General features: G+C 46.7%; 1 protein-coding gene across 1 annotated transcript in view; it reads right to left on the bottom strand.

The window, feature by feature from the left end:
• Positions 1-18,003, bottom strand: part of ntng1a (netrin g1a) — a 160,186-nt gene extending 142,183 nt beyond the window's left edge. Inside the window, exon 1 of the mRNA XM_056299254.1 lies at positions 17,755-18,003. Within this exon, the coding sequence (XP_056155229.1) occupies positions 17,755-18,003 (249 nt within the window). The remainder of the gene's footprint in view (positions 1-17,754) is intronic.
• Positions 18,004-27,224: the final 9,221 nt, after the last annotated feature.

The raw sequence follows: 27,224 nt of genomic DNA on the forward strand, positions 1-27,224 counted from the left end.
CCCATGTCTACTGCCACATCTCCTACCCTCCTATGTCTGCTGCCACATCTCCTACCCTCCTATGTCTGCTGCCACATCTCCTACCCTCCCATGTCTACTGCCACATCTCCTACCCTCCTATGTCTGCTGCCACATCTCCTACCCTCCCATGTCTACTGCCACATCTCCTACCCTCCCATGTCTGCTGCCACATCTCCTACCCTCCCGTGTCTGCTGCCATATCTCCTACCCTCCCATGTCTGCTGCCATATCTCCTACCCTCCCATGTCTGCTGCCACATCTCCTACCCTCCCATGTCTGCTGCCATATCTCCTACCCTCCCATGTCTACTGCCACGTCTCCTACCCTCCCATGTCTGCTGCCACGTCTCCTACCCTCCCATGTCTGCTGCCATATCTCCTACCATCCCATGTCTGCTGCCATATCTCCTACCCTCCCGTGTCTGCTGCCATATCTCCTACCCTCCAGTGTCTGCTGCCATATCTCCTACCCTCCCGTGTCTGCTGCCATGTCTCCTACCCTCCCGTGTCTGCTGCCACATCTCCTACCCTCCCGTGTCTGCTGCCACATCTCCTACCCTCCCGTGTCTGCTGCCATATCTCCTACCCTCCCATGTCTGCTGCCACATCTCCTACCCTCCCATGTCTGCTGCCATATCTCCTACCCTCCCATGTCTACTGCCATATCTCCTACCCTCCCATGTCCGCTGCCACATCTCCTACCATCCCATGTCTGCTGCCACATCTCCTACCCTCCCATGTCTGCTGCCACATCTCCTACCCTCCCGTGTCTGCTGCCATATCTCCTACCCTCCCGTGTCTGCTGCCATATCTCCTACCCTCCCATGTCTGCTGTCATGTCTCCTACCCTCCCGTGTCTGCTGCCACATCTCCTACCCTCCCATGTCTGCTGCCACATCTCCTACCCTCCCATGTCTGCTGCCACATCTCCTACCCTCCCATGTCTGCTGCCACATCTCCTACCCTCCCGTGTCTGCTGCCACATCTCCTACCCTCCCATGTCTGCTGCCATATCTCCTACCCTCCCATGTCTGCTGTCATATCTCCTACCCTCCCATGTCTGCTGCCATATCTCCTACCCTCCCGTGTCTGCTGCCACATCTCCTACCCTCCCGTGTCTACTGCCACATCTCCTACCCTCCCATGTCTGCTGCCACATCTCCTACCCTCCCGTGTCTACTGCCACATCTCCTACCCTCCCATGTCTGCTGCCATATCTCCTACCCTCCCATGTCTACTGCCACATATCCTACCCTCCCGTGTCTACTGCCACATCTCCTACCCTCCCGTGTCTACTGCCACATCTCCTACCCTCCAGTGTCTGCTGCCACATCTCCTACCCTCCAGTGTCTACTGCCACATCTCCTACCCTCCCGTGTCTACTGCCACATCTCCTACCCTCCAGTGTCTGCTGCCACATCTCCTACCCTCCAGTGTCTACTGCCACATCTCCCACCCTCCCATGTCTGCTGCCATATCTCCTACCCTCCCATGTCTGCTGTATTAGCAGAAAGTATGTTTTTAGTTCCCCAAAGTCAAAGGGCTGTGCGATATGATGATATACATCGTGTGATGATAGAAAACATCTATCAATTCATATTAAGCCCTATCGTTTATCTCGTTGTGTTGCAAGGCACACTCTTTACGGCAATATTTTTGTCATTTGGAAGACCCAGCATGGACGCAGGCAGGAAATTTGCATGAAGGCGGTACAAACAAACATGGAGGACAGTGAACCTAACGCAAAATGGGGTAATTCCGAACAGAAGGACTCTTGACCAGCCAGGACAAAACGAGGAGCTTTTACCTAAAAGAGGGGCTACTCCTACCGTACGGACGTGGTTTGGGTGTGAAAAGTCTGACATGCACCAGAAAACCGTACTTTGCTAAATATGCCGCATGCCGATCCCCACAACAGACTCAAACACCACTAGCCTCTTTTACCACCTACGCGAGAATCTTTTACCAGCTACGAAACTATACTGGAAAAGTGATTTCTATTTACCTTTTTATATTTTATACATTAATATTATATATTTACTGTTACATGCTTAATTGAAGGTTCTAAATAAAAGGAGAAAAATAATCAAATATGAGTAAGAACCTTTTATTTGTCGAGTATATAATTCAAAATGTAATAAGAAATAGGCTTATGCATGTGGTCATTTTATATAAAATATTCATTCATTGAATTTACAGAAAATTACCTATATCGCGATATGTATTGTTATCGTGATATGAATGACCTACATCGTGATATTATCATTATCGTGATATGAATGACATATCGTGATATGCATCGTTATCGTGACATGAATGACCCATATCTAATATGTATCAGTATCGTGACATGAATGACCTATATTGTGATATGTATTGTCATCGTGATATGAATGACCTATACCATGATATGTATCATTATCATGATATGAATGACCTATACCATGATATGTATCATTATCATGATATGAATGACCTATACCATGATATGTATCATTATCATGATATGAATGATCTACATCTTGATATGTATTGTCATCGTGATATGAATGACCTCTATCATATGTATCGTTATCGTGACAGGCATGCGCTACATCGCGCTATGTATCGGTATCCTGATATGAATGACCTATATGGTGATATGTATTGTCATTGTGATATGAATGGCCTACACCATGATATGTACTGGTATCATGATATGAATGACCTATATCGTGAAAGGCATCATTATTGTGGTATGAATGACCTATATCGTAATATGTATTGTCATCGTGATATGAATGACCTATCTTGTGATATGTATCATTATCGTGATATGTATCGTGATATGAATGACCTACATCGTGATATGTATCAGTATCGTGATATGAATGACCTATACCATGATATGTATCAGTATCATGATATGAATGACCTATACCATGATATGTATCAGTATCATGATATGAATGACCTACATCGTGATATGTATCAGTATCGTGATATGAATGACCTATACCATGATATGTATCAGTATCATGATATGAATGACCTATATCGTGATATGCATCATTATAGTGGTATGAATGACCTATATCGTAATATGTATCGTCATCGTGATATGAATGACCTATCTTGTGATATGTATCATTATCGTGATATGTATCGTGATATGAATGACCTACATCGTGATATGTATCAGTATCGTGATATGAATGACCTATACCATGATATGTATCAGTATCATGATATGAATGACCTATACCATGATATGTATCAGTATCATGATATGAATGACCTACATCGTGATATGTATCAGTATCGTGATATGAATGACCTATACCATGATATGTATCAGTATCATGATATGAATGACCTATATCGTGATATGCATCATTATAGTGGTATGAATGACCTATATCGTAATATGTATCGTCATCGTGATATGAATGACCTATCTTGTGATATGTATCATTATCGTGATATGTATCGTGATATGAATGACCTACATCGTGATATGTATCAGTATCGTGATATGAATGACCTATATCGTGATATGAGATTTTGGTCATATCGCACAGCCCTACTAAATATACTTCAGGTCTGACACTTATGGTGTACTTTGAGTATATTGTGAAGAAATATGCCAACTCCGGGAAACTAAAATTCACTTATGCGAATTTCAATTTGTAAAATATACCCATTAACTCAAAGCTTCATTTAAAAAACAAGTACTGATGGATAGTATCATTACTACCTTTTGCAACAAAAAAAGGATTAAACAAGTCTAAGTTAACTATTCTCTAGTCTACCTTTTGCAATTACTGCCAAAGTAAAGTAAAACAGCGGTTGCTCATCTTCGGTGTGAAAGAGGTAAACTAGACGCGTCCTGAGGCGTGTGTAGACTGGAAACCGTTGCTGATAAATGACAGCGGAGTTAAAGCAGACATGTGTACGTATGTCCACGAGTGGCCTTAAGCGCACAAAGGAAACGTCTGCACACCTTTTAGACTTGGCACGGAAATGTGTGTCAAGTAAATCTGATCCTTCCTCAGTGCGTCTTGGCTCTGTTTCACACTTGGGTTTGACTAAATCCCAGCGCTATCAGATTTACTCAAGACACACTTTTTAATCTAATGGAAGGCGGAAATCTTCAGGGCAGACGCTTTGTTAGTCTTCCATAAAGGTGTGTTGGAGCACTCGGCTAACATGCTTTCCTTCCCCTGTTGAGGAATGTTGCACTAAATTCACGTTATTTTTTTTACCCCCCCCCCCCCCACAAACACACACACTTTTTCTCCCCAATTGTACTTGGGGAGAAAAAAGACAGCCACTCATCCGAGCCGTCCCAGTCTCTTACTCCACCCCCTCTGCCGATCCGGGGAGGGCTGCAGACTACCACATGTCTCCTCCAATACATGTGGAGTCGCCAGCCGCTTCTTTTCACCTGACAGTGAGGAGTTTCACCAGGGGGGCGTAGCACGTGGGAGGATCACACTATTCCCCCCAGTTCCCCCTCCCCCCGAACAGGCACCCCCACCGACCAGAGGAGGCGCTAGTGCAGCGACCAGGACACACATCCGCATCTGGCTTCCCACCTACAAACATGGCCAATTGTCTCTGTAGGCACGCCCGACCAGGCCGGAGGTAACGGGGGATTCAAACTGCCGATCCCCATGTTGCTAGGCAATGGAACAGACCGCCACGCTACCCGGACGCCCACGTTATTTTGTGTGTGTGTGTGTGTGTGTGTGTGTGTTTTCGGGACTCGGCCGGGATAATCAAATCACACAAAAGACAAATTGCCCTTGAGAGCAGATCAAAATCACCTGTGAGAAATTCAATCAAATATCAAATGAAGCCTTATTTTGGTGAATTAAGCACAAATAGATGATATCGCTCGTCGCTGTGGCTCGTGACTCTCGACAGCTTACAGGAGTCAAGAGATAAAAAACATAATGTCGCCGGGATGAGGGATTACACATATCGCTTTGTTCTGATCGGAACCTTGTGGCTCCGCCAGGCGTTGGAGTGGCTCTTGATTTGTTTTGGGGCCTGCAAAGATGAGAGGAAAACACATGAATGGATCAAGTTGATTTAGTCCTCTGATGTTAAACAGCTCGACTGGATGAGTAATTAGGTTTCCTTCGGAGCTGTTTAGCAGCCAGCGTTTCCCAGTCTGACCTCGTTCAAAGTGCCTCAGCTCTTCAGCAATTAAAAAAAAAAAAAAAACGATGAAATAAAATTGAAAAAAAAAAAAGCTGCTCTCAGGCCCCATTATCCGCTCCATTCAGAATAAGACATGTACACAACGTGACATCCCAGCAACTCAACAGACATCTTATGCGTCCCTCCTCTTCCTCGCTTGTCGTTTTAATTTTCTCTTCTCCACTACAGCTACACCGGTTTGAAATGAGGCATATTGCTGCTGACAGTCCTCTCTCTCTCTCCCTCTCTCTCTCTCTCTCTCTCTCTCTCTCTCTCTGACTCTCTCTTGCTCTCTCCCTCTCACTGACTCTCTCCCTCTCTCTCTCTCTCTCTGACTCTCTCTTGCTCTCTCTCTCCGACTCTCTTGCTCTCTCTCACACAATCTCTTACCGACTCTCTCTCTGATTCTCGCTCTGACTCGCTCTCTCTCTCTTGCTTCTCTCTCTCTCTCTCTCTCGGACTCTCTCGCTCTCTGACTCTCGCTCTCTCTTACTCTCTCTCTGCGACTCTCGCTCTCTGACTCTCTCTTGCTCTCTCTCCCTCTCACTGACCCTCTCTCCCTCTCTCTGACTCTTGCTCTCTCTTACTCTCTCTCTGCGACTCTCGCTCTGACTCTCTCTTGCTCTCTCTCCCTCTCACTGACCCTCTCTCCCTCTCTCGCTCTCTGACTCTCTCTGACTCTCTCTTGCTCTCTCCCTCTCACTGACCCTCTCTCCCTCTCTCTGACTCTTGCTCTCTCTTACTCTCTCTCTGCGACTCTCGCTCTGACTCTCTCTTGCTCTCTCTCCCTCTCACTGACCCTCTCTCCCTCTCTCGCTCTCTGACTCTCTCTGACTCTCTCTTGCTCTCTCTCCCTCTCACTGACCCTCTCCCTCTCTCTCTGCGACTCTCGCTCTCTGACTCTCTCTTGCTCTCTCTCCCTCTCTCTCTCTCTGACTCTCTCCCTCTCTCTGACTCTCTCTTGCTCTCTCTCCCTCTCGCTCTCTGACTCTCTCTTGCTCTCTCTCCCTCTCACTGACCCTCTCTCCCTCTCTCGCTCTCTGACTCTCTCTGACTCTCTCTTACTCTCTCTCTCTCTCACTGACCCTCTCTCCCTCTCTCGCTCTCTGACTCTCTCTGACTCTCTCTTGCTTTCTCTCCCTCTCACTGACCCTCTCTCCCTCTCCCTCACTCTCTCTCTCCCTCTCTCGCTCTCTGACTCTCTCTGACTCTCTCTTGCTCTCTCTCCCTCTCTCTCTCTCTCCCTCTCTCTGACTCTCTCTTGCTCTCTCTCCCTCTCTCGCTCTCTGACTCTCTCTGACTCTCTCTTGCTCTCTCTCCCTCTCACTGACCCTCTCTCCCTCTCTCTCTCCAACTCTCGCTCTCTGACTCTCTCTTGCTCTCTTTCTTGCTCAGACTCTCTCTGACTCTCTCTCTGACTCTCTCAACTCCCTCTGTCTCTCACTCTCTCAAATGAACATCAGTGCCAAGCCTGCTGGGAGGCTACATATAGAGCCCTGTATTGGTAAACGTGTACATGGAGAAGTGTGGGGGGGAGGTGTGTGTGTGTGTGTGTGTGTGTGTGAGTGGGTGGATGAAGGGTTGAGGAGTGTAAGTGGGAGAGTTTGAACACTCTCAGACCTCTAATCAGGATCAGCTTACTAGAAAGGTCAGATCTGTGTATCGTAATACAAATCCCACAACCCCCCCCCCCCACAAATCCCACTTCAATCGGTTAACACACCAAGAAAGGCGCCCCGGTTGACGCCTAAACAGGCTCTTCGAATTGAAAAATGATGGTAATGTCGGACAGGCGGGCTAAGACATAAACCATATTTAAACCTGCCATTGTGAGTTCAAGTCCGTCAACCAGGCATCGAGGAGTTTGTAAGAAGCAAAACAAACTGAACTTTTCTCAACAAATCCATTTGCTGGTCTAAGAGGAAGGTTGCACTACACACTGTTCATTTAATTCATTAATCAAATAATACAAACAAAAATTTTACAACCTGGGTCTTATTTTCATAGTTTTTGCCATTGTAAATATCAGTTATGATATAACTTTACTGACGGGCTTCATCTTGTAGATGTTGGACACGGACCACCGCTGGACTCAGCTTTACAGGGGTGTCTTATGGGACAAGTGAACAGGAGTCTTTAAACAACAAACCCCCCTAGTGTGTCAGTCAGACTGTGTCCATCATCTATGACTTCTCTGTTGTGCTGGCCGACTAGTTTAGGGATGTCACTACTACCCACGGTAAGTATAGGCAGCCACTTCCTGCAGGCTGAACCAGGAAGTAGATCAGCCATGTCATCCTCCACTGACCATATTGGACATCTCATATCAAAACTTTTAACCTTCACTTCCAAATACCTGGTTTAGATAATTGGGTTAAACTGGACTTGTTGGGGTGTCCGGGTGGTATGGTGGTCTATTCCGTTGCCTACCAACACGGAGATCACCAGTTCGAATCCCCGTGTTACCTCCGGCTTGGTTGTGTGTCCCTACAGACACAATTGGCCGTGTCTGCGGGTATGAAGCCGGATGTAGGTATGTGTCCTGGTCGCTGCACTAGCGCTGGCTCATTAGAGGGGGTGGAGCAGCGACTGGGGCAGCTTGGAAGAGTGGGGTAATTGGCCAGATACAATTGGGGAGAAAAAAGAAAGAAAAGGACTCGGTGAAACATGTCTGACGGTCGTGTTCAGTTGTGCCATGAGACACCGTTGTGAAGCTGAGTCCAGCGGTGGTCCCGTGTCTGAAACCTGCAAAATTACACGATCACTGACACGCGTGGCGGCAAAAACCACACAAATAAGACCCAGGCTGTCGAGAGAAACGGTATTATCTCTAAGACCCAACGTCGTTAGTGAGCTGTGCTCGTTCACGGCGAAGAAGCTCTAACGACCTCTCACCGGAGCCGAGCTGAGACGTTTAATAATCCCATTTGTTTCCTCATTTAGACTTGATTGGCTATGAAAAGCACCGGCCTGCCGGGAGTCAGGTTTCAGCATTCATCAGCACTTCCTGGTGGTCAAGATCCAGCATGAACACATAGACATATGAGCAGGCATCAGCACAGATGTACACACACACACACACACACACACACACACAAGAAAAGTCCTACAGTAAACATATTGTTTTTCATGCAGTATAAATTATGCACCAGTGGCGGAGTGCTGTTGTGTTTCATGTTCATGTGAGACATTTCTGTGCACGGAAGAGGAAACGGCAGACGTGTTATTTGCCGTTAACCGGTAGGATGGCAGTTTTGTGTATGTGTGCGCCTGTCTGCTCTGTGTGTGTGAGTGCCTGCATGTTGGCGGGCCACTCAGAACACTAGAACGACCTGCTGCTCCCTGAATACTGCTAAAATTGTATATATTTGCATTAAAATGAGTTTTAGATCAACAGCACACACAAAAGTTATGATGAGATCTACCTAAAACGACCATGAGCGGTCAAAATGGCCGCTCGTAATTTGCGCGTCATCGTGCACATGGCGTGGGTATTTACGACGTGTGTTGGTCGCATCGTTTCCTTCACGACGTTTGTCAACACGTCTGGTTAGACGCTCCACGACCACCACCGAGGCGGTGCAGTATTCACAGACGTTGGACAGCGGCCAATTTAAATTGTTTGAAAAATAGTATTAAAAGTTTTTAAAACGTTAACGCTGGTGTCAGTCGCTTCATAACGGACATCCTAACATATGTTATACATTAATATCTCAGTTGGGTATTCATCTTGAGAGAATATAGAGTTTAAAAACCGTGGCGGTCATTTTGATCGCCCACGGTTGTTCTAGGTCGGAGTGAAATGTGGGTCGTTCTAGTCTCACGCATGTCTGCAACAGGATCAGTCAAACATCTGAACGGTTGTGGGAAGGTCGGTCAGGTCTGTCTGTCTGTCTGTGTGTGTGTCCGTGTCTGTGTGTGAACTACAGACCAGAACAATAACACAACATGTAGAAGTATCAGCTGGTGATGAGTAAGGTGCTGTAGTTTAACTCTCATTTGAATATATTTTGCATTTTCTGCTTCATATTTTTCAAATCAACCAAGGGAAAAAAAAAATCAGATCATCTTCTAGTGAACAGAGTGCATGCTGTCGCCGTGGTAAGACAGCGATAACCTCTCCCGGCCCAGCACGCCACGCCTTGTTGTCAGTAGATTAATGGGTTGATTGTCCACGTCGCTGTTATTCGACTCTGGAAGGAGTCGAAATTCTCGTTTTTCATGTAATGTTCAAGCACCTCCCTTGAAAGCATCCTAAACTCGGTGATGGATGGTGGGGGGGTCTGCAGCCTGAGGAGGCTGTTTAAAGGCTCTCAGAATTCAGCTGGAAGGGACCAGAAATCTCATATCAGCCAGGACACCGGAGCTCAATGAACGCCAACTTATTGCTGTAGAAAAGGTCACCGGCCTGGAAGGGGAATAGAAGTATTTACTGGGAAGGGAAGGCCTTTGGTGTGGGTGTGTGTGTGTGTGTGTGTGTGTGTGTGTGTGTGTGTGTGTGTGTGATGCCGTCTCCCTTCTTCTCTGACCCAGGGATGAAGGCCGCAACCTGAGCTCATCATTCCTCTGAGCTGTTGCTGCATCTCTCTCTCTCCACTCTCTCCCCCCCCCTCCAACTCTCCTCTCTCTCTCTCTCCCCTCTTTCTCTTGCTCTCTCCCCCCCCTCCCCCCTCTCTCCCCTGTCTCTCTCATCAAGCTTTGGTGTCCGATACCTTCAGCCCTCCAGGAAGCAGACACACAGCTCTGGAACACACGCATAAGCTGGTACGAGTGCAAATCAATTACCGGAGAGATGAAATTCTCCGATAACCCGGTCCAGCGATAATTGCCCTGAATCTGCGATGAGCGTACTTATGATGCGAAGGGCTATTGGCATGGCAGCGGCGTATTGGCAGACGGAGTAGCTGAAATATCAATGTTAATTGCTCCGATGCTGATTTGGAGACGCGATACCGCCACGGGTAAACGTAAAGCATATCTCGCTGATGTTTGTGATCTGTGACTAACACGGTACAGAGGGCCCGGCCTGCCCCGACAGGAAGAGGACGATGGCGGGGGGAGAAAAAGTGTGGCTTGTTTAATTGAAATACTCCCTGTCAGAGTGACTACCGGCGACGTGAGCGCAACCGTGTGGCAAAAAACACCCAGTCGCCGGTTCGAGTCTCCATGTTGCCTCCGGCTTGGTCGGGCGTCCCTACAGACACAACTGGTCGTGTCTGTGGGTGGGAAGCCAGATGTGGGTATGTGTCCTAGTCGCTGCACTAGCGCCTCCTCTGGTCGGTCAGGGCGTCTGTTCAGGGGGGAGGGGGAACTGGGGGGAATAGCGTGATCCTCCCACGTGCTACGTCCCCCTGGTGAAACTCCTCACTGTCAGGTGAAAAGAAGCAGCTGGTGACTCCACCTGTATGGGAGGAGGAGACATGTGGTAGTCTGCAGCCCCCCCCCCCCGGATCGGCAGAGGGGGTGGAGCAGAGACCGGGACGGCTCGGAAGAGTGGGGTGATTAGCCGGGTACAATTGGGGAGACAAAAAGGGGGAAAATTAAAAAAAAACAAAAAAACAGTCCTTGCTAATACAGTAAGCAATCACCAGACTATTTAAAGACTAATAAGAAGTAACTCTGTTTTGTCCGTCCTCCCCGCCGCCGCTCTGGGAACGGGACGGGTGCACCGATCCGGCGGCCGTGGCATCAGACATGCGGGACTGCCTCTGTTCTTCCTTCTGAAAGCCACAATAGAAAACGTCTTTTATTTTGTCTGCAACACATCTGCCGCAGCACATCCACGCTACCGCCACACCGGCCCGGCCCACCCGACCCACCCGGCCCACCCGGCCCGGCAAGCACATGCAAGGTTTCAATGCAGAATGGGAGGTGGAGGGACGCCGCTGGGAGGCAGGTGGGAAGAGACCTTATTTTGATGCCGACCTCCTGGACATGTCTTCCTGTCCGCTAACCTTGGAGGGCGCCGATCACAGGCGTCAGTGTTTTTTTGGTTTGTTTTTTTGAGATGTTGAACAGAATAATGTGCCCCATGAATAAAACACATTAGCTACAAAACATTGAATAATTCACCTTTTAGGGCACCCCCATCGCCCACACTGGAGATATTAGCTCTTCAGTCACAGTATGTTAAGTCTCTCTCTCTCTCTCTCTCTCTCTCTCTCTCTCTCTCTCTCTCTCTCACACTCACATCGTCTCTCTCATGCCCCACTCCTTGTCTCTGTTATCTGTATTTTTTTTAGTCTCATTCACTCGCTTTGTCTCCTCATGCTGCCTCCTCCCTTCAACTTACCCACTTCCACTGCCACTCTCTCTCTTGCCCTCTCTCTATCTGTGACTGTGTCTGTTTCTCACCCTTTTACTCTCTCTTCACCATCCAGCCCGCTTGCCCTCCCTGTCTGTTTGTCTCTCGCCCTCTCTCTATATCTTTCTCATCCCCCTTTCTTTCTCTCTCTAGTTATTTTCTTTACCTCATCATCTTTCTGTCTGTCTTTCTCACGCCCCCCCGTCTTGTCTGTCTCTCTCTCACTATACATCTTTCTCAACCCCCCCTTCTCTCTCGCTAGCCTTCTCCTGTTCCCTCATCCAGTCTCTGTCTGTCTCATCCAGTCTCTGTCTGCCCCACTCTCTTGTCCTCTCTTTCTCTCTCTCTAGACTTCTCCTGTTCCCTCATCCAGTCTCTGTCTGTCTCATCCTCTCTGTCTTTCCCACTCTCTTGTCCTCTCTTTCTCTCTCTCTAGCCTTCTCCTGTTCCCTCATCCAGTCTCTGTCTGTCTCATCCTCTCTGTCTGCCCCACTCTCTTGTCCTCTCTTTCTCTCTCACTAGCCTTCTCCTGTTCCCTCATCCAGTCTCTGTCTGTCTCATCCTCTCTGTTTGTCCCACTCTCTTGTCCTCTCTTTCTCTCTCTCTAGCCTTCTCCTGTTCCCTCATCCAGTCTCTGTCTGCCCCACTCTCTTGTCCTCTCTTTCTCTCTCTCTAGCCTTCTCCTGTTCCCTCATCCAGTCTCTGTCTGTCTCATCCTCTCTGTTTGTCCCACTCTCTTGTCCTCTCTTTCTCTCTCTCTAGCCTTGTCCTGTTCCCTCATCCAGTCTCTGTCTGTCTCATCCTCTCTGTTTGTCCCACTCTCTTGTCCTCTCTTTCTCTCTCTCTAGCCTTCTCCTGTTCCCTCATCCAGTCTGTCTGTCTCATCCTCTCTGTTTGTCCCACTCTCTTGTCCTCTCCTTCTCTCTCGCTAGCCTTCTCCTGTTCCCTCATCCAGTCTCTGTCTGTCTCATCCTCTCTGTTTGTCCCACTCTCTTGTCCTCTCTTTCTCTCTCTCTAGCCTTCTCCTGTTCCCTCATCAAGTCTCTGTCTGCCCCACTCTCTTGTCCTCTCTTTCTCTCTCTCTAGCCTTCTCCTGTTCCCTCATCCAGTCTCTGTCGGTCTCATCCTCTCTGTTTGTCCCACTCTCTTGTCCTCTCTTTCTCTCTCTCTAGCCTTCTCCTGTTCCCTCATCCAGTCTCTGTCTGTCTCATCCTCTGTTTGTCCCACTCTCTTGTCCTCTCTTTCTCTCTCACTAGCCTTCTCCTGTTCCCTCATCCAGTCTCTGTCTGTCTCATCCTCTCTGTTTGTCCCACTCTCTTGTCCTCTCTTTCTCTCTCTCTAGCCTTCTCCTGTTCCCTCATCCAGTCTCTGTCTGTCTCATCCTCTCTGTTTGTCCCACTCTCTTGTCCTGTCTTTCTCTCTCGCTAGCCTTCTCCTGTTCCCTCATCCAGTCTCCGTCTGTCTCATCCTCTCTGTTTGTCCCACTCTCTTGTCCTCTCTTTCTCTCTCTCTAGCCTTCTCCTGTTCCCTCATCCAGTCTCTGTCTGTCTCATCCTCTGTTTGTCCCACTCTCTTGTCCTCTCTTTCTCTCTCACTAGCCTTCTCCTGTTCCCTCATCCAGTCTCTGTCTGTCTCATCCTCTCTGTTTGTCCCACTCTCTTGTCCTCTCTTTCTCTCTCGCTAGCCTTCTCCTGTTCCCTCATCCAGTCTCTGTCTGTCTCATCCTCTCTGTTTGTCCCACTCTCTTGTCCTGTCTTTCTCTCTCGCTAGCCTTCTCCTGTTCCCTCATCCAGTCTTTGTCTGTCCCATCCTCTCTGTTTGTCCCACTCTCTTGTCCTCTCTTTCTCTCTCTCTAGCCTTCTCCTGTTCCCTCATCCAGTCTTTGTCTGTCCCATCCTCTCTGTCTGTCCCACTCTCTTGTCCTCTCTTTCTCTCTCTCTAGCCTTCTCCTGTTCCCTCATCCAGTCTTTGTCTGTCCCATCCTCTCTGTTTGTCCCACTCTCTTGTCCTCTCTTTCTCTCTCTCTAGCCTTCTCCTGTTCCCTCATCCAGTCTCTGTCTGTCTCATCCTCTCTGTCTGCCCCACTCTCTTGTCCTCTCTTTCTCTCTCACTAGCCTTCTCCTGTTCCCTCATCCAGTCTCTGTCTGTCTCATCCTCTGTTTGTCCCACTCTCTTGTCCTCTCTTTCTCTCTCTCTAGCCTTCTCCTGTTCCCTCATCCAGTCTCTGTCTGTCTCATCCTCTCTGTTTGTCCCACTCTCTTGTCCTCTCTTTCTCTCTCGCTAGCCTTCTCCTGTTCCCTCATCCAGTCTCTGTCTGTCTCATCCTCTGTTTGTCCCACTCTCTTGTCCTCTCTTTCTCTCTCTCTAGCCTTCTCCTGTTCCCTCATCCAGTCTCTGTCTGTCTCATCCTCTCTGTCTGCCCCACTCTCTTGTCCTCTCTTTCTCTCTCTCTAGCCTTCTCCTGTTCCCTCATCCAGTCTCTGTCTGTCTCATCCTCTCTGTTTGTCCCACTCTCTTGTCCTCTCTTTCTCTCTCTCTAGCCTTCTCCTGTTCCCTCATCCAGTCTCTGTCTGTCTCATCCTCTCTGTTTGTCCCACTCTCTTGTCCTCTCTTTCTCTCTCGCTAGCCTTCTCCTGTTCCCTCATCCAGTCTTTGTCTGTCCCATCCTCTGTCTGTCCCCCTCTCGTCCTCTCTCACTTACACCTCCCGTGTCTGTATCTCTCTCTCACCCCCATATTTGTCTGTCTCCTCCCTCCCCTTGCTCATTGTGTCATTTGTATTTTCCTTCTCTCTCTCTCTCTCTCTCGTCCCCTCTTCCCATCACTTCATCTCCACTGCATCTCTCTCTCTCTCTCTCTCTCTCTAGCCTTCTCCCATTCCCTCATCCTTTCCCTCTGTCTGTCTCGTCCAGTCTGTCTGTCTCCCTCTCTCATCCTCTCTCACTTACATCTCCCATCTCTCTGTATCTCCCCCCCATATGTCTCTCTCTCCCCTTGCTCACTGTCCGTCTCATCTGTATTCTCTCTCTCTCTCTCTCTCTCTCTCTCTCTCTCTCTCTCTCTCTCTCTCTCTCTCTCCTTGTGTCCCTTCCTCCCATCACTTCCCCATCGCCACTGCATCTCTCTCTCTCTCTCTCTCTCAGCTGACTTTCTGCTGATGGCGACTGTCTATTTATACTCCTCAAGTACTTACTTTAGCTGGAGCGTCTCACTATTTATCTACAGAGCTGGTGAACCGTTGCGGGGGGCATTTGTTCTGAGAGAATCTTTGATGGCCTGAAACGCTCAGCGGCCCAAAATGGATTCATCATTCAGCGTTAAACTGAGACGACCAGCTGGGAGGGCTGTAAGTGAAGAGGGCCCGTGTAGGAGGGAGGGCGATTTGCTGATTGAAACCCTGACCTGGCATGCCTCCTTTTCTCACCAGAAAGGCTTTCTTCATTTCAATATTTGACTGAGGGTCGACACTTCTGCGAAAATACGGGGAGATAAACGGAGGAAAAGCTCAGCTCAGATCACAGAGCAGCTCGTGTTTTGCTGGTAGCTCGGTGTTACACTGATTCAGTGGTTCTCAATCAGGTCCTCAGATAGCACCACCATTACTGCTGGGACTTATGTGAAATAGGTGGTTCACCTGTTATTCCAGGTCTGTACCTCCCTGACCTCAAGGCTGGAAACCTGTCAGAAAAAAGGAGGACAGGAACACTAAACTAATTTAGGACTATCATTAACTACTTTTTCACTAATCGAATAATCTTTTGATTATGTTGACAATTAATCAAGTTACTTGGATGAGAAAAAAGTTCCTTTTATCTAAGAACAAAAACGTAACGTGAGAGTAACTCTGGCCTACCCCATACAGCAGCTGACACTGGGCTGGATCCGCCCAGAGTCCGACAGATCTGCATAGGAATCACATCTGCCCCGGATCTCTCCCCCCCCCCCGCCTCTGCACCGATTCCGACAGGTCATTATAGCAATCACATCCGCTCCTAGACCACCCCGCACCTCTGGCCAGAGTGTGGCCTCCTTACGAAAGCTGGAACCCATTTTTAAATCAGGCCTCGTGGATCTAAAGTGAGTCAGGAGTCAGCGCCTGAATTCCCTATTTCTCACATCGATCTTTTTAGAAACAGATTTCAGTGGACTGTTTAAGACAAAGAACGTTTACAATCCTTGAATATGCCGCCATGCATTTTTGTCCCGGCGTCATGGCGGATCCGTTTTGCGGAGCCGCGCCAGATGCTGTGATCCATCCGGCCCAGATCCGGCCCAGTTTAGTTTTGCTGTCTGGTACAGCTGACTCTGGGTTGCCCACTGTAACGTAATGTCTCCCTCCTTGTGATGAGCTTTTTATCATTTCTGGTCATGTTCTGATACTGTCCCTGTTTTACATCGGTTAATGTAAGGAGACACTAAATGTTAGCAAGGCGCCAGTCAGCTAGAATGATAAATGTAGTCAGGATGCTTTCTGCTGAGGAGCTGCAGCACGGACGTCGTCCTGACGTGGGAAGCAGGTTCAGTGATGCGGTGCCTGTAGACCGACGCATTTTCTTTGTGTTTTAGTTAAAAAATGGTCCCAAACTTTGGACTTTTTCTGGGGGTATTTTTTTTTTTGGATCCAGCCTCTACTTTCTCCTGTTTTGTCGACTCAAATAATGCGCCGTCATCTACATAAACAGTAATGACCATCTGAGCACTTTGTGGTCATTCTCCATGAGCAGGTATAGTTGACACACATAAAGAGATGAAATGAAGCTTCAAGACAGCAAACTGCAATCAAGCACCACGCAAATTGTTCTGTATTTGTGTCAAAATACCGATAATACACTTGCTATATTGTACACAGTTTTAGTATACTACTGTAACTGTGTAAGACCACGGATGTGTAGACTCGCTAGCCCTTGGCTAACGGGTTGGATCCTTTAGTTGACTGGTTAGCGCAGTCCCGTGGTGCGGGGAACCGAGGTTCGAGTCCCACCTGCCCCCTGAATTCCCGCTGCACTAGATTAAAATGTCCATAAGATGGAAAAATATAGTCTACTAAAAATGCAAGGATGTATACTTTTTTTCACTGAAAACCCCACTATGATTTGACTGGACACTATTCCTGAAGTACTTTTTGTGGTTACCATGGAGACACAGTAGGTAGTTCCTGGCATTCCAAATTTTCTCAACCAAGACGGTGGACATCAAAGTAACTGCAATTCAGCAGCATCTCAAACGCAAGTTCCCTGTACAAGACTTGTTTTTAGATGTATATGACAAGCAATATTTACCACTGAATATTGGCATATTATTTCTCTTGGTTCATAACAACATAGAAAATAGCGACTGCATGGTTGCCATGGAGATACAGGTTCCAACAGTAACAATAATTCCATATACTTCCAACGACCACGGATGACTAGACTCGCTAGCCAGTTGGCTAATAAGTCGGACCCTTTAGTTGACTGGTTAGTGCAGTCGCCCGTGGTGCGGGCGACCCGGTTCGCTTCCTGGCTGTGGCAGATTCCCGGCTGCCCCCTGAATTCGCTACATACTTAACATATGGAAACTATCAAATCAGCTGTGGCGACCCCTGGGAAACAGGGAACAAGCCGAAAGAAGAAGAAGAATATGCACTGAACAGTATGTAGTATATGCTATTAGCATGTTGTATGAGTATTCGCACACAGCCTACATCTAGTCCATCCACTGATCAAAAGCTCTGTCCGTTGTTGTAGTACTCATTTTACATGGAAATGATGGGAAAAATTCACAGCGGCACGACAGAGACAATGTGCAAGTTCTGAAACGTCGCCAAACTTTTTGGGAAAAGTGTCCATGGAAAAGCGACGTCACTGGCAGACAGCGAATGAATTGCTGTGTTTATGTGGCATTCTGTGGCATTCAATACAACAGCTGTATGCAGCACAGTTATTCACATTTTCTTATACATAGCAAACTATTTTGATGTAGACCACTGACGGTAGTGGCAAACCAGTAAAGGCTGTAGTTTTTCACATTCATGGATTGTCAGCAAGTGACGTCACCGGTGGACACATAATTGGAGGCGTTTCAGAGACACACGTGAGACTGCTCAGTATGACTATAGATTGTTTTCCCTACATCACAGAGAGAGAGAGAGAGAGAGAGAGAGAGAGAGAGAGAGAGAGAGAGAGAGAGAGAGAGAGAGAGAGGGCATAATTATTTCCCTTTAAAGCATACAAGTGTATAAGATCTGGATTATGGTTGAACTCACCAGGGCACAGTAGGTCTCTGGTGGATCGCCGCAAGTGATGTTGGGTGGATCCAGAGTCACCTTCAGGTACTTAGTCATATCCGCCGCCTCCGGCTGGCAGGCCATGTAGTCCCAAGTCAGGCCCTCGTCCGTGTACACCTGGGATTTACACACGTCATAATGCCCCCAGTCGGCGGGGTAGTGCTGCATGGCCGCCTGGCAAACGGCGATCCACAGCGCCTGCAGGGTCAACGCCCAATGGAAACGCATGACTGGAGACCACTGGTGACCCCAGAACTTCCGGTAGATTTGTCTGAATGGGGCAGTGGCAAGTGGCGGGCTGGTGTCTCTTCTGCTACACCTCGTTACAGCCAGTCAAACAGGTTTACTCCCTCCCCTAAGAAAAAAAAATGGAGCCGATCTATGGAATAATCCAACCTTTACCCAAAGAGGTGCCGACAGCGAGTGGCAGCATGCCAGACTCGCTTTTGTTGTGAAGTGAGTGCAGAAGCGAACTCGGTTTCTTGGTTTTTCTGTACGCTAACTATCCGTCCCAGGTGTCCTTGCTCTCCCCGGGGTATGGGGTAGGGCTGGAGGTGGGGTGGGGGGGTAACTATGAAGGATGTATAGGTCACCAGTCCGTTGACAAGACAAGCAAAGAGGGTTGAGGAATAGGGAACAAACAGGAGGAGGAGGAGGAGGAAGATGAGGTGGGGGGGGGCGAGAAGGAGTCTTCCTCTCGGCAGGAGATAGCCCTCCGGTGTGCTGATAGGAGGATGAGTGACAGGTCTCCTCAGCTCAGATGGCTGTCAATCATGGCGTTGACCTGCCTGGCACTAGGAAAAGGAGAAGAAAAAAAAACAAGAAAAAGAAGAGGAGTGAATACACCTAGGTGGAGGAATCAGTTTTGACAGAGAGAAAGGGCATTAGTTGGCGTCTACGCAAGGGTGAAAGGTGTGTGTGTGTGTGTGTGTGTGTGTGTGTGTGTGTGTGTGTGTGTGTGTGTGTGTACATTTCTGTGTGTTTTCACAAACACGTGTGCAAAGTGCAAGGCTGCTGACGGCTGCTAACAAGGGTGTCGTGTCGGGTTGGCGTGCACTGTCCATCAAAGCAGAGAGATTGAGTAACCGAGGCCATCAAGGTAAATTGGATCCTGCCGCTTTCGCACCGAGCCCTCAACTGAGCTCACAGTTATCACATCTACAGCATCTAAACATCTCACACACACACACACACAGACACACACCTTAAACTAAGCTAAATTCTGAAGTGGTGGGTGGGTAAGTTCTATAATAGAGCCTTAAAACACGATGGCTGTGACGCCACACTTTATTGCAGAGTCCTGCACGGTGCATAAATCCACCCTCATATAAGGAGTGGCTGGTTTTAAGACAGCTCATGTTTTTTTCTCTCCATCTGATTTTATTTTTGCTCTCCTCTCTCTCGCTGCCAGGCGGTTACTTCTCTTTAAGCCTGTTTCAGTTCCCTTTGTTGTTATTTATGCACTCCTGTTGTTCTTGTGCCTTCCTCCCATGTGCCGAGTTTTGCTATCATCTGATCCCTGGATCTGATCCGTTTTTTTTCTTCCGCTGGTGTTGAATAATTTTATAAATCTCCGAGGCTTTTTTTTATCTTATATTTCTAGGCGGTATTGTAGGCACTGCATTTCTTCCCTCCTTTGTTTCGCCAACGTCTAAATTATTGACCATTAGGTAAATATAAACCTCCAAAATAAAATTTGCCCAAATATTTGAAGTATGCAATATTAATACTTCATCATAGTGACCCAAACCCGTTATAATGTAGACGATACAGAACTGGCTTCTAATGAACAAAAACCACATGGACGACCTTCTCCCGTAGTCTACAACGTACACATATTTAAAGGACTTCCTGTTTTATGGTGGACTTCAATTTTTTGTTTCCACATTTTAGGAGGGATTATGTTATGCATATCATATTATTACTGTTATTATTATACATTATTATAGTAGTAATAGTACATATTATGAACTGACATGAATCATACCGACCCAAACTAGTGGAATGAGTCGAATGGTGTGATGCGAGTCTCCCCTGCGAGCACGTACAGTCCTTCCTCCTCCCATGTTTCCATGGTGACGGTGGTCGCCATGTGGACACTGCCTGGCATCCCCCTCCTCACATTTTCTTTATGAATCTTTTTATTATATCTTTATACGATCGAATAATATAATTTTTATAATATATAATTACAATTTATACTTAATATAATCTTTATATTAACCTTTGATTACATTTTTTATTATTTTCATAATATGTATTAATATAAATCACATTTATTTTATAAATCCATATAATTTTGTTATGCTGTTGTGATATCCTTCTCTCACTAAGATGTGTGACTAATTTTTATTGTTTTTTACATGGTGACGGTGGTCGCGTGGCTCGGGTCCCGGGCTGTTCCGGTGGCGTCCGGACACTGCTTGGCGTCCTCCTCATCATATTCTTCCTATATTTCATAATTCCATTTCGACTGTTTCAGTGTTGTATTGTGTAAATAGTGTAAACACAACATCGCTGCACATTGTGCGTCTTGGGAGAGAGATCCTCCTCTGCTGCTCTCCCCGAGCTTTCTTCCTACGTTCTCTCCCTGTTGAAGGGTTTTAGGGAGTTGTTGCTTATCCGATGGGAGGGTCTAAGGACAGGATGTTGTGCTGCTGTAAAGCCCACCGAGGCCAATTTGTAATTTGTGATATTGGGCTGTACAAATAAAGTTGACTTGCCTACAGTCTAATGAGTGTAAGCAATTTTGTGCAGACTTTATTACTTCAAACATGTCTTAAATATGATATCAAGTTGCAGTTTTTGGTGTTTTCCTTTTGAAAAACTGGGTCTTGACCTTAAGTTAAAAAAAAAGAAAAAAAAAAGACACGCAACTAAAACATGCGTCCTCACCACAATACATGTTCACACCGGCGAACCGGGACGAGTCACACTGAGGACTAACATGAGGGAAAGGTCGCAGGAAAAAAAAAAAGGGGGTAATCGGCAGCCATCTAAACAGCGACAGGGAAACATTTACAGACCATCACATCACCCCCAGTGAACCCGGAGTCCTGGGAAGGATGCTCTGCAGGACGACGTGCAGTCCACACAGTGATGCAGTGACGTGTGAAGTACAAAATGCACTTCAACATGCATCCTGAAACAGCTCTCATCCAATTAGCCGGTGCCGCCCCCCCCCCCCCCCTCTCGGTTATTTATTTATTTATTTATTTATTTATGTGGTCGTTGCGGTGTTTCTAAATGGAGCAACACGCTGCTCATCCCTCTTGTTTCCTGGGCCGATCGTTTAGCAGCTTTGAAGTTTGGGTAAACAATTTTCTGCTGTAATTGCAGCAAATGTGTGGGAGCTGCTTTAATTATGGCAACGCGCCGGCGCTCCAGCTCGTCCCTCTCTCACAGAGAGGGACGAGCTGTTATCTAGGACTTCCTGAATGCGCTTTCAAATGAAATAAGTCTCTCTTTTTTTTATAGCCCTGGTCAGCTCAAACGGGAATTCTTCAGGGTTTGAAAAATGTCATGTTTTTTTTTCTTCTTCTTTTTCCTAATGAGGCAACTGGGGCCTCGCTTAAGAGAGACTCGAAACCAGTCATCAGATTTAACTTTTCATGTCTAAAACCCTTCAGCGTGGCATTATAAAACATTCTGCAACCTTTTTTTTTTTTACATTTCAAAATGATCAATATGTTTTTTATATAGTCGTCCATAATTGTTGTCAATTGTCTCAAGCACTGCGGGGGAGTGGTCTGTCCTCATTAATATTCATGAGCTGAGCTTTGCTCGCCAAACACAAGCAAGGGTTGGTGGTAAGGGTGGGCGGGGTTTCATATTTTGACGATTTGATCTGATTGGCTGAATGTAACCGAGTGTCTGACGACATCACAAGTATCAGGAAAAAGCAGCGAGAGAGAAGCTGAACTACGGGCAACAAGAGAAAAAACTGAATTCAACCTTTTGTGTTTATGTATTTGTTACAGTAGAACAACAAATGCATGACGATTTAAGTAACAAGTGATGTTTTCAAATATTTGTGTTTTGATTTTCGTCCAACTTTAGGTACTTCGAGTAGCAGTAGTAGTAGGTCACAGACATGCACCATGTAACAGGCTGGTTCGGAGTATTGCATGTTGTTGCGTTTCCTGTGTCTCTTCCTGGACTACAAAGCATCTCCTAATTTGGTCTGCCATCCATTCTTAACCATTTTCTGATTTCCCTTTGACTCCTTGAAACGTATTACAGCAGGATTCGTTTCACCGCTGGAGGTCTCCTAATGTGGTTTTCTCCAGAATAACTCAAGGATATCAGGCCTGTTTTCCCCACATCCTCAGTCATTTGCATTAAAAGTTTGTGTTTCAAACAAATTAGACACTTTGCATTGTAAAAAATGAGCCATCTGTGACATATTCTCACTTCTGACAGAAGTAATCCACCCCTCCTTAGTAATTAAGCAATGTACATATGCTGTGCAGATTGTTCATTAAAATTGCCGATGTGTAGTGTTTGTCCTGAAATACTTATGCAATACATAATTAGATTAAACATAATGCCCTGTGGGCGGCACGGTGACCTAGTGGTTAGCGCGGTCGCCTCACAGCAAGAAGGTTCTGGGTTCGAGCCCCGGGGTAGTCCAACCTTGGGGGTCGTCCTCTGTGTGGAGTTTGCATGTTCTGCCCGTGTCTGTGTGGGTTTCCTCCGGGGGCTCTGGTTTCCTCCCACGGTCCAAACACCTGTAGGTCAGGTGAATCGGCCGTACTAAATTGCCCCGAGGTATGAATGTGTGTGTATGTCGGCCCTGTGTGATGACTTGGCGGCCTGTCCAGGGTGTCTCCCCACCTGATGCCCAATGACTGCCGGGATAGGCTCCAGCATCCCCGCAACCCTGAGAGCAGGACAAGCGGTTCGGATAATGGATGGAAGGATAATGTCCTGTGCACATTCCAAGATGTGAATGTATCACGTCAGACCTTGAAAGCAGCTTCTCTCCCTTAAAGGGACAAACAGTTTTTGCGCATGTCTTCTGCGTCACTCACAATGCGACACACAACGACCACATCAAATCCAGAGTGCCCACCATGACTGCAGGCCGGAACACCCCCCCCCCCTTTTTCTCCCCAACAGTATCCGGACAATCACCCCGCTCTTCCGAGCCGTCCCGGTCGCTGCTCCACCCCCTCTGCTGATCCGGGGAGGGCTGCAGACTACCACATGCCTCCTCCGATACATGTGGAGTCGCCAGCCGCTTCTTTTCACCTGACAGCGAGGAACATCGCAACGTATACCAGCCTCCTCGATCGCAGAGTTTGTCTGGTGCGACGGAGGAGTTGTGCAAATAACAGTGCAGCTAGTCTGTCTTAAAGATCTGGTTTGCAAAATAAATCCGATTTGCCTGCAGTCTGAACAAGGCCTTACCTCTCTTTTGAGGTGTTGCGACATAACAGGCGACATCTCAAATCAATCTGCACTTTCGACACCTTTATCCCACGACAACAATGTCCATCATCCATTATCCAAGCCGCTTATCCCAACTGGGGCCGCGGGGATGCTGGAGCCTGTCCCAGCAGTCAGTGGGCAGCAGGCAGGGAGACACCCTGGACAGGCTGCCAGTCCATTAAGGGCCGAATGGACCTAATCATGTCTAATCTAATCTAATCTAATCTAATCATGGATCTAAATACTCTCTTTTTTGGGGGGGGGTCTGTTCTGATTCTTTGTATTAGGTTACACTGCACTGATGAAGATTCATTCCCTGAAAAGCTCGTTTTGTGTTTGCAGAATGCATTGTTGGAAAAAATATTTCTCAATAACGTGTAAAAAAAAAAAGCCCGAGACCGTTACATGCGTGCACAGCAAAAGAAAGTGTATAGCGACGCGTGTTTTGTCTATTTATTTTATATTGTCACGCCGGGTATAATTCTTACGTGTGTTGCTTTGCAGTGATTTTATAGAGGGAGGTGTCCACCGTAGTGGGTAATGGCTGAGAAGTTGTTCGGGACATATAAATTGCTACATTTCGCGGGGAATGGCTGAGACTTGAGGAGAGAGAAGATGGCAGATTGTGTATGGAGAGTTAGCTAGAAGGGAGTTGTAGTTCAGGGAGAGCCAGCGGGTTAGCCACCCTGTTTAACTGTGTTTACCGGGGACACCTCAACCTCAGGCTAGCTGTTGCTGCGGCAAGGGAATAAATCTGGGTTCTGTTGAGCTGTCAAACAGCAACGGGACTGACTCCCTAAAGACTTGGGTGTTTCGCCCGGGGGCGGTGCCTTACATCCTGCGTCACACGGTGTCGTCTGCCTTATGCACGTGCATTACTTTGTCTCATCAGTCACTTTTTGGATAAGCTAGCTAGCTAGCAAAATCATAACCTAAAAAGTAGTTTAATAAACTAATTTTTGGCTTAACCCCAAGATTAAACCTACAGGAGACCTCGGGCCAAATTATAACTTCATACAAAGATGATTTTTTTTTTGTTGCAATCATCATTTTACGGAGATGCACTTAGATTTTTGCTCCTTGTACTGCTGGCATGGCTGCAACCATGACTAAGCAGAGTTCCCTGTGACTAACTAAGTTCCCTGCAGCTTTTCCCTGACTTGATAATTCTCAAATTGACCATCACGTTGTAATGGAAAATATACAACTAAATAGTAAAATATACTGACAGTTAGATGTCTAACAACGACAGTCTACTAAGGCCTCGGAGGTCTGTATTTGTATATTTATATTGTAGTACCTTGCATCAATAGATTTGTATTCTGATATCAATGTAGTATCCTGCATCAATAGATGTCCAGCCCAAACGGGCATGTTCCATGTAGGCTACAGTGGTGCGACTGTGCGACTAAATATACAAATTATAGCAAAAACATGAATAGTATATTCTGTATGCCTTCATAGTTGATATGCAGCAAATAAACCCATTCTCATATTGTATGCGTGTATTATTCGGTCTAGTTTGCCTAATTTTCCAATCGTTGGAAATAAAACTGGCCCATACTTTGCCACGCAGTCCAACTTCTCGTTTTCATCCAAACTAAAACAACAGCAAAAAAAAAAAAAAAACACAAGTGCAATTTATTTTCATCATCTCCCAATGCTGTGCTTGCTAGACGGTGGAACGGCACAAAATGTGACTTGTAGAAAAGACCGTCACTGAGCTGTGTGACGCAGCGCGTAAGGCACCGCCCCCGGGCCAAACACCCACGTTTTTAGGGAGTCCCGACAGGGGAAACACCCCGTCTCTTCGCCGTTCTTCCTCCACCCGCCTAGCTAGCTACCCCGCAGCGCTACAATGTCCTTTGTGCTCAGGTGCGCCCTCTAGTGGAACCCTCCGGTAACGCGCAAAATGTACAGGCAAGTATATGTGAACAATTCCGTTGACGACGCAGCCGGTTGTCTACACCAGTGGTTCTCAACCTTTTTGGGGTCCTGGACCCCCTGCATATTTTTGATCTACCCTGAGGACCCCTCCACCCGATTTTGGGGGAGGGGGGTTGCAATTTGATAGAAACAGTAGAAACTGCATTTTAAATTGCATTATAGCATTTATTCACTCTATGGGGCAGAAATAAGAGCTTTCAGTTGTAACTTAGATATAGTTAACAAAACAGAATTCTTATGCAGTAACTTTCAGATATATGTAACAAAACAGAATATGTATTCAGTAACTTTCAGATATATGTAACAAAACAGAATATGTATTCAGTAACTTTCAGATATAGTCAACAAAACAGAATATGTATTCAGTAACTTTCAGATATATGTAACAACGCAGAATATGTGTTCAGTAACTTTCAGATATATGTAACAAAACAGAATATGTATTCAGTAACTTTCAGATATATGTAACGAAACAGAATATGTACTCAGTAACTTTCAGATATATGTAACAACACAGAATATGTATTCAGTAACTTTCAGATATATGTAACAAAACAGAATATGTATTCAGTAACTTTCAGATATATGTAACAACACAGAATATGTATTCAGTAACTTTCAGATATATGTAACAACACAGAATATGTATTCAGTAACTTTCAGATATATGTAACAACACAGAATATGTATTCAGTAACTTTCAGATATATGCAACAAAACAGAATATGTATTCAGTAACTTTCAGATATATGTAACAAAACAGAATTTTTATGCAGTAACTTTTAACAATGCAAACGGGAGCGAGATCTCTTATTAAAACACAATAAATGACACTTGTGAAACAGATGTAATTAGAGAAAAAAGTCCCGTTACCCTTTATAGTTTAGGTAGATAAAGGTCTCAGTCACATTTGAGTAAAATAATCCTATTTCTATAAATGTCATAGGATCTTTTTTTTGAAAGATATTTTATTTTCACGGACCCCTTGCAATTACACTACGGACCACTAGGGGTCCGCAGACCCCCGGTTGAGAACCACTGGCCTACACGAACGCGCGGTTAAAGACCGAGTACGTACCCTGTCTCGTTCAACCCAAACAAAGCAAAGCTGGCCCGGCTCACGTCAGACGTGTTTCCGTAACGTATTTTATGCACACTTTGAAGTACCGCATTAGCGATGCTTTACGGACACCTTGAATGGGAGACGGAACCGCCTTCGCCGAATAAATCCTACCGTTGCGGACGTTTAACTCACGTGACTGACCCGCTGGTTCCGCTGTGGGCGTCTTCCGGGTTGCCTCGTAACGCGCATCTCTTTGTCTTCGGCCCCGGGCAGCATTAAACATGGCCAACAACACCAGACACCAAAGAAAGATGACAGCTTTCCAAGCGGAGAGACGTTCCTGGAAAGCTATCTCCATTTTCTCTCGTCGTCGCCAAGGAAACCGGCCGTTTCCGCTTCGCAACGTCTACTTCTACGGTTTATCACAGCCAGGCGTAACGTAGCCCTGTACCGCCACCTGCTGACGACATTTATTCACTTCTGACCAGTTGATGGAAACGCGCCTGTTTTCCTTCTTCAAGAGTTCGCTTAAAATTCACTTGACGATAAAAGGAAACATGCAGCACCTCCACATGTCCCTCCACATGTCCCTCCACATGTCCCCACCCAGAAACAAGGCGGCTGACCGAGCAGCCCGTCTTCTCAGTGGCGCCCCCACAAATGTTTCATAGGGGGGGGGGCTAAATGGGGCCACTGAAAGTCTTGGGGTGGCACACCAAAACCAAAAACCATGACTGAATTTGGGGAATTCTGTGCTGCTGTTGTAGTGTACTGTACTATAGGCTAGTGGGAAACCGTCAATATGAGAGTTAAGGAACATATACATTATTGATTTAAATGAACAGCACCTCATGCAAAATATCAGAAAGAAGCATATTCTGCATATGCGACTCGTGGTTGGGGGGGGGCAGCGGGGGGGGCAGCGGGGATAGTATCAGGGTGGCCCTGCCCCCCCTGGCCCCCCCTTGGGGACGCCACTGCGTGTTCTGCCACAGCGCGAATAGAC

This window comes from Lampris incognitus, chromosome 19, assembly GCF_029633865.1.
Source record: "Lampris incognitus isolate fLamInc1 chromosome 19, fLamInc1.hap2, whole genome shotgun sequence".
NCBI classification, from domain to species: Eukaryota; Metazoa; Chordata; class Actinopteri; order Lampriformes; family Lampridae; genus Lampris; species Lampris incognitus.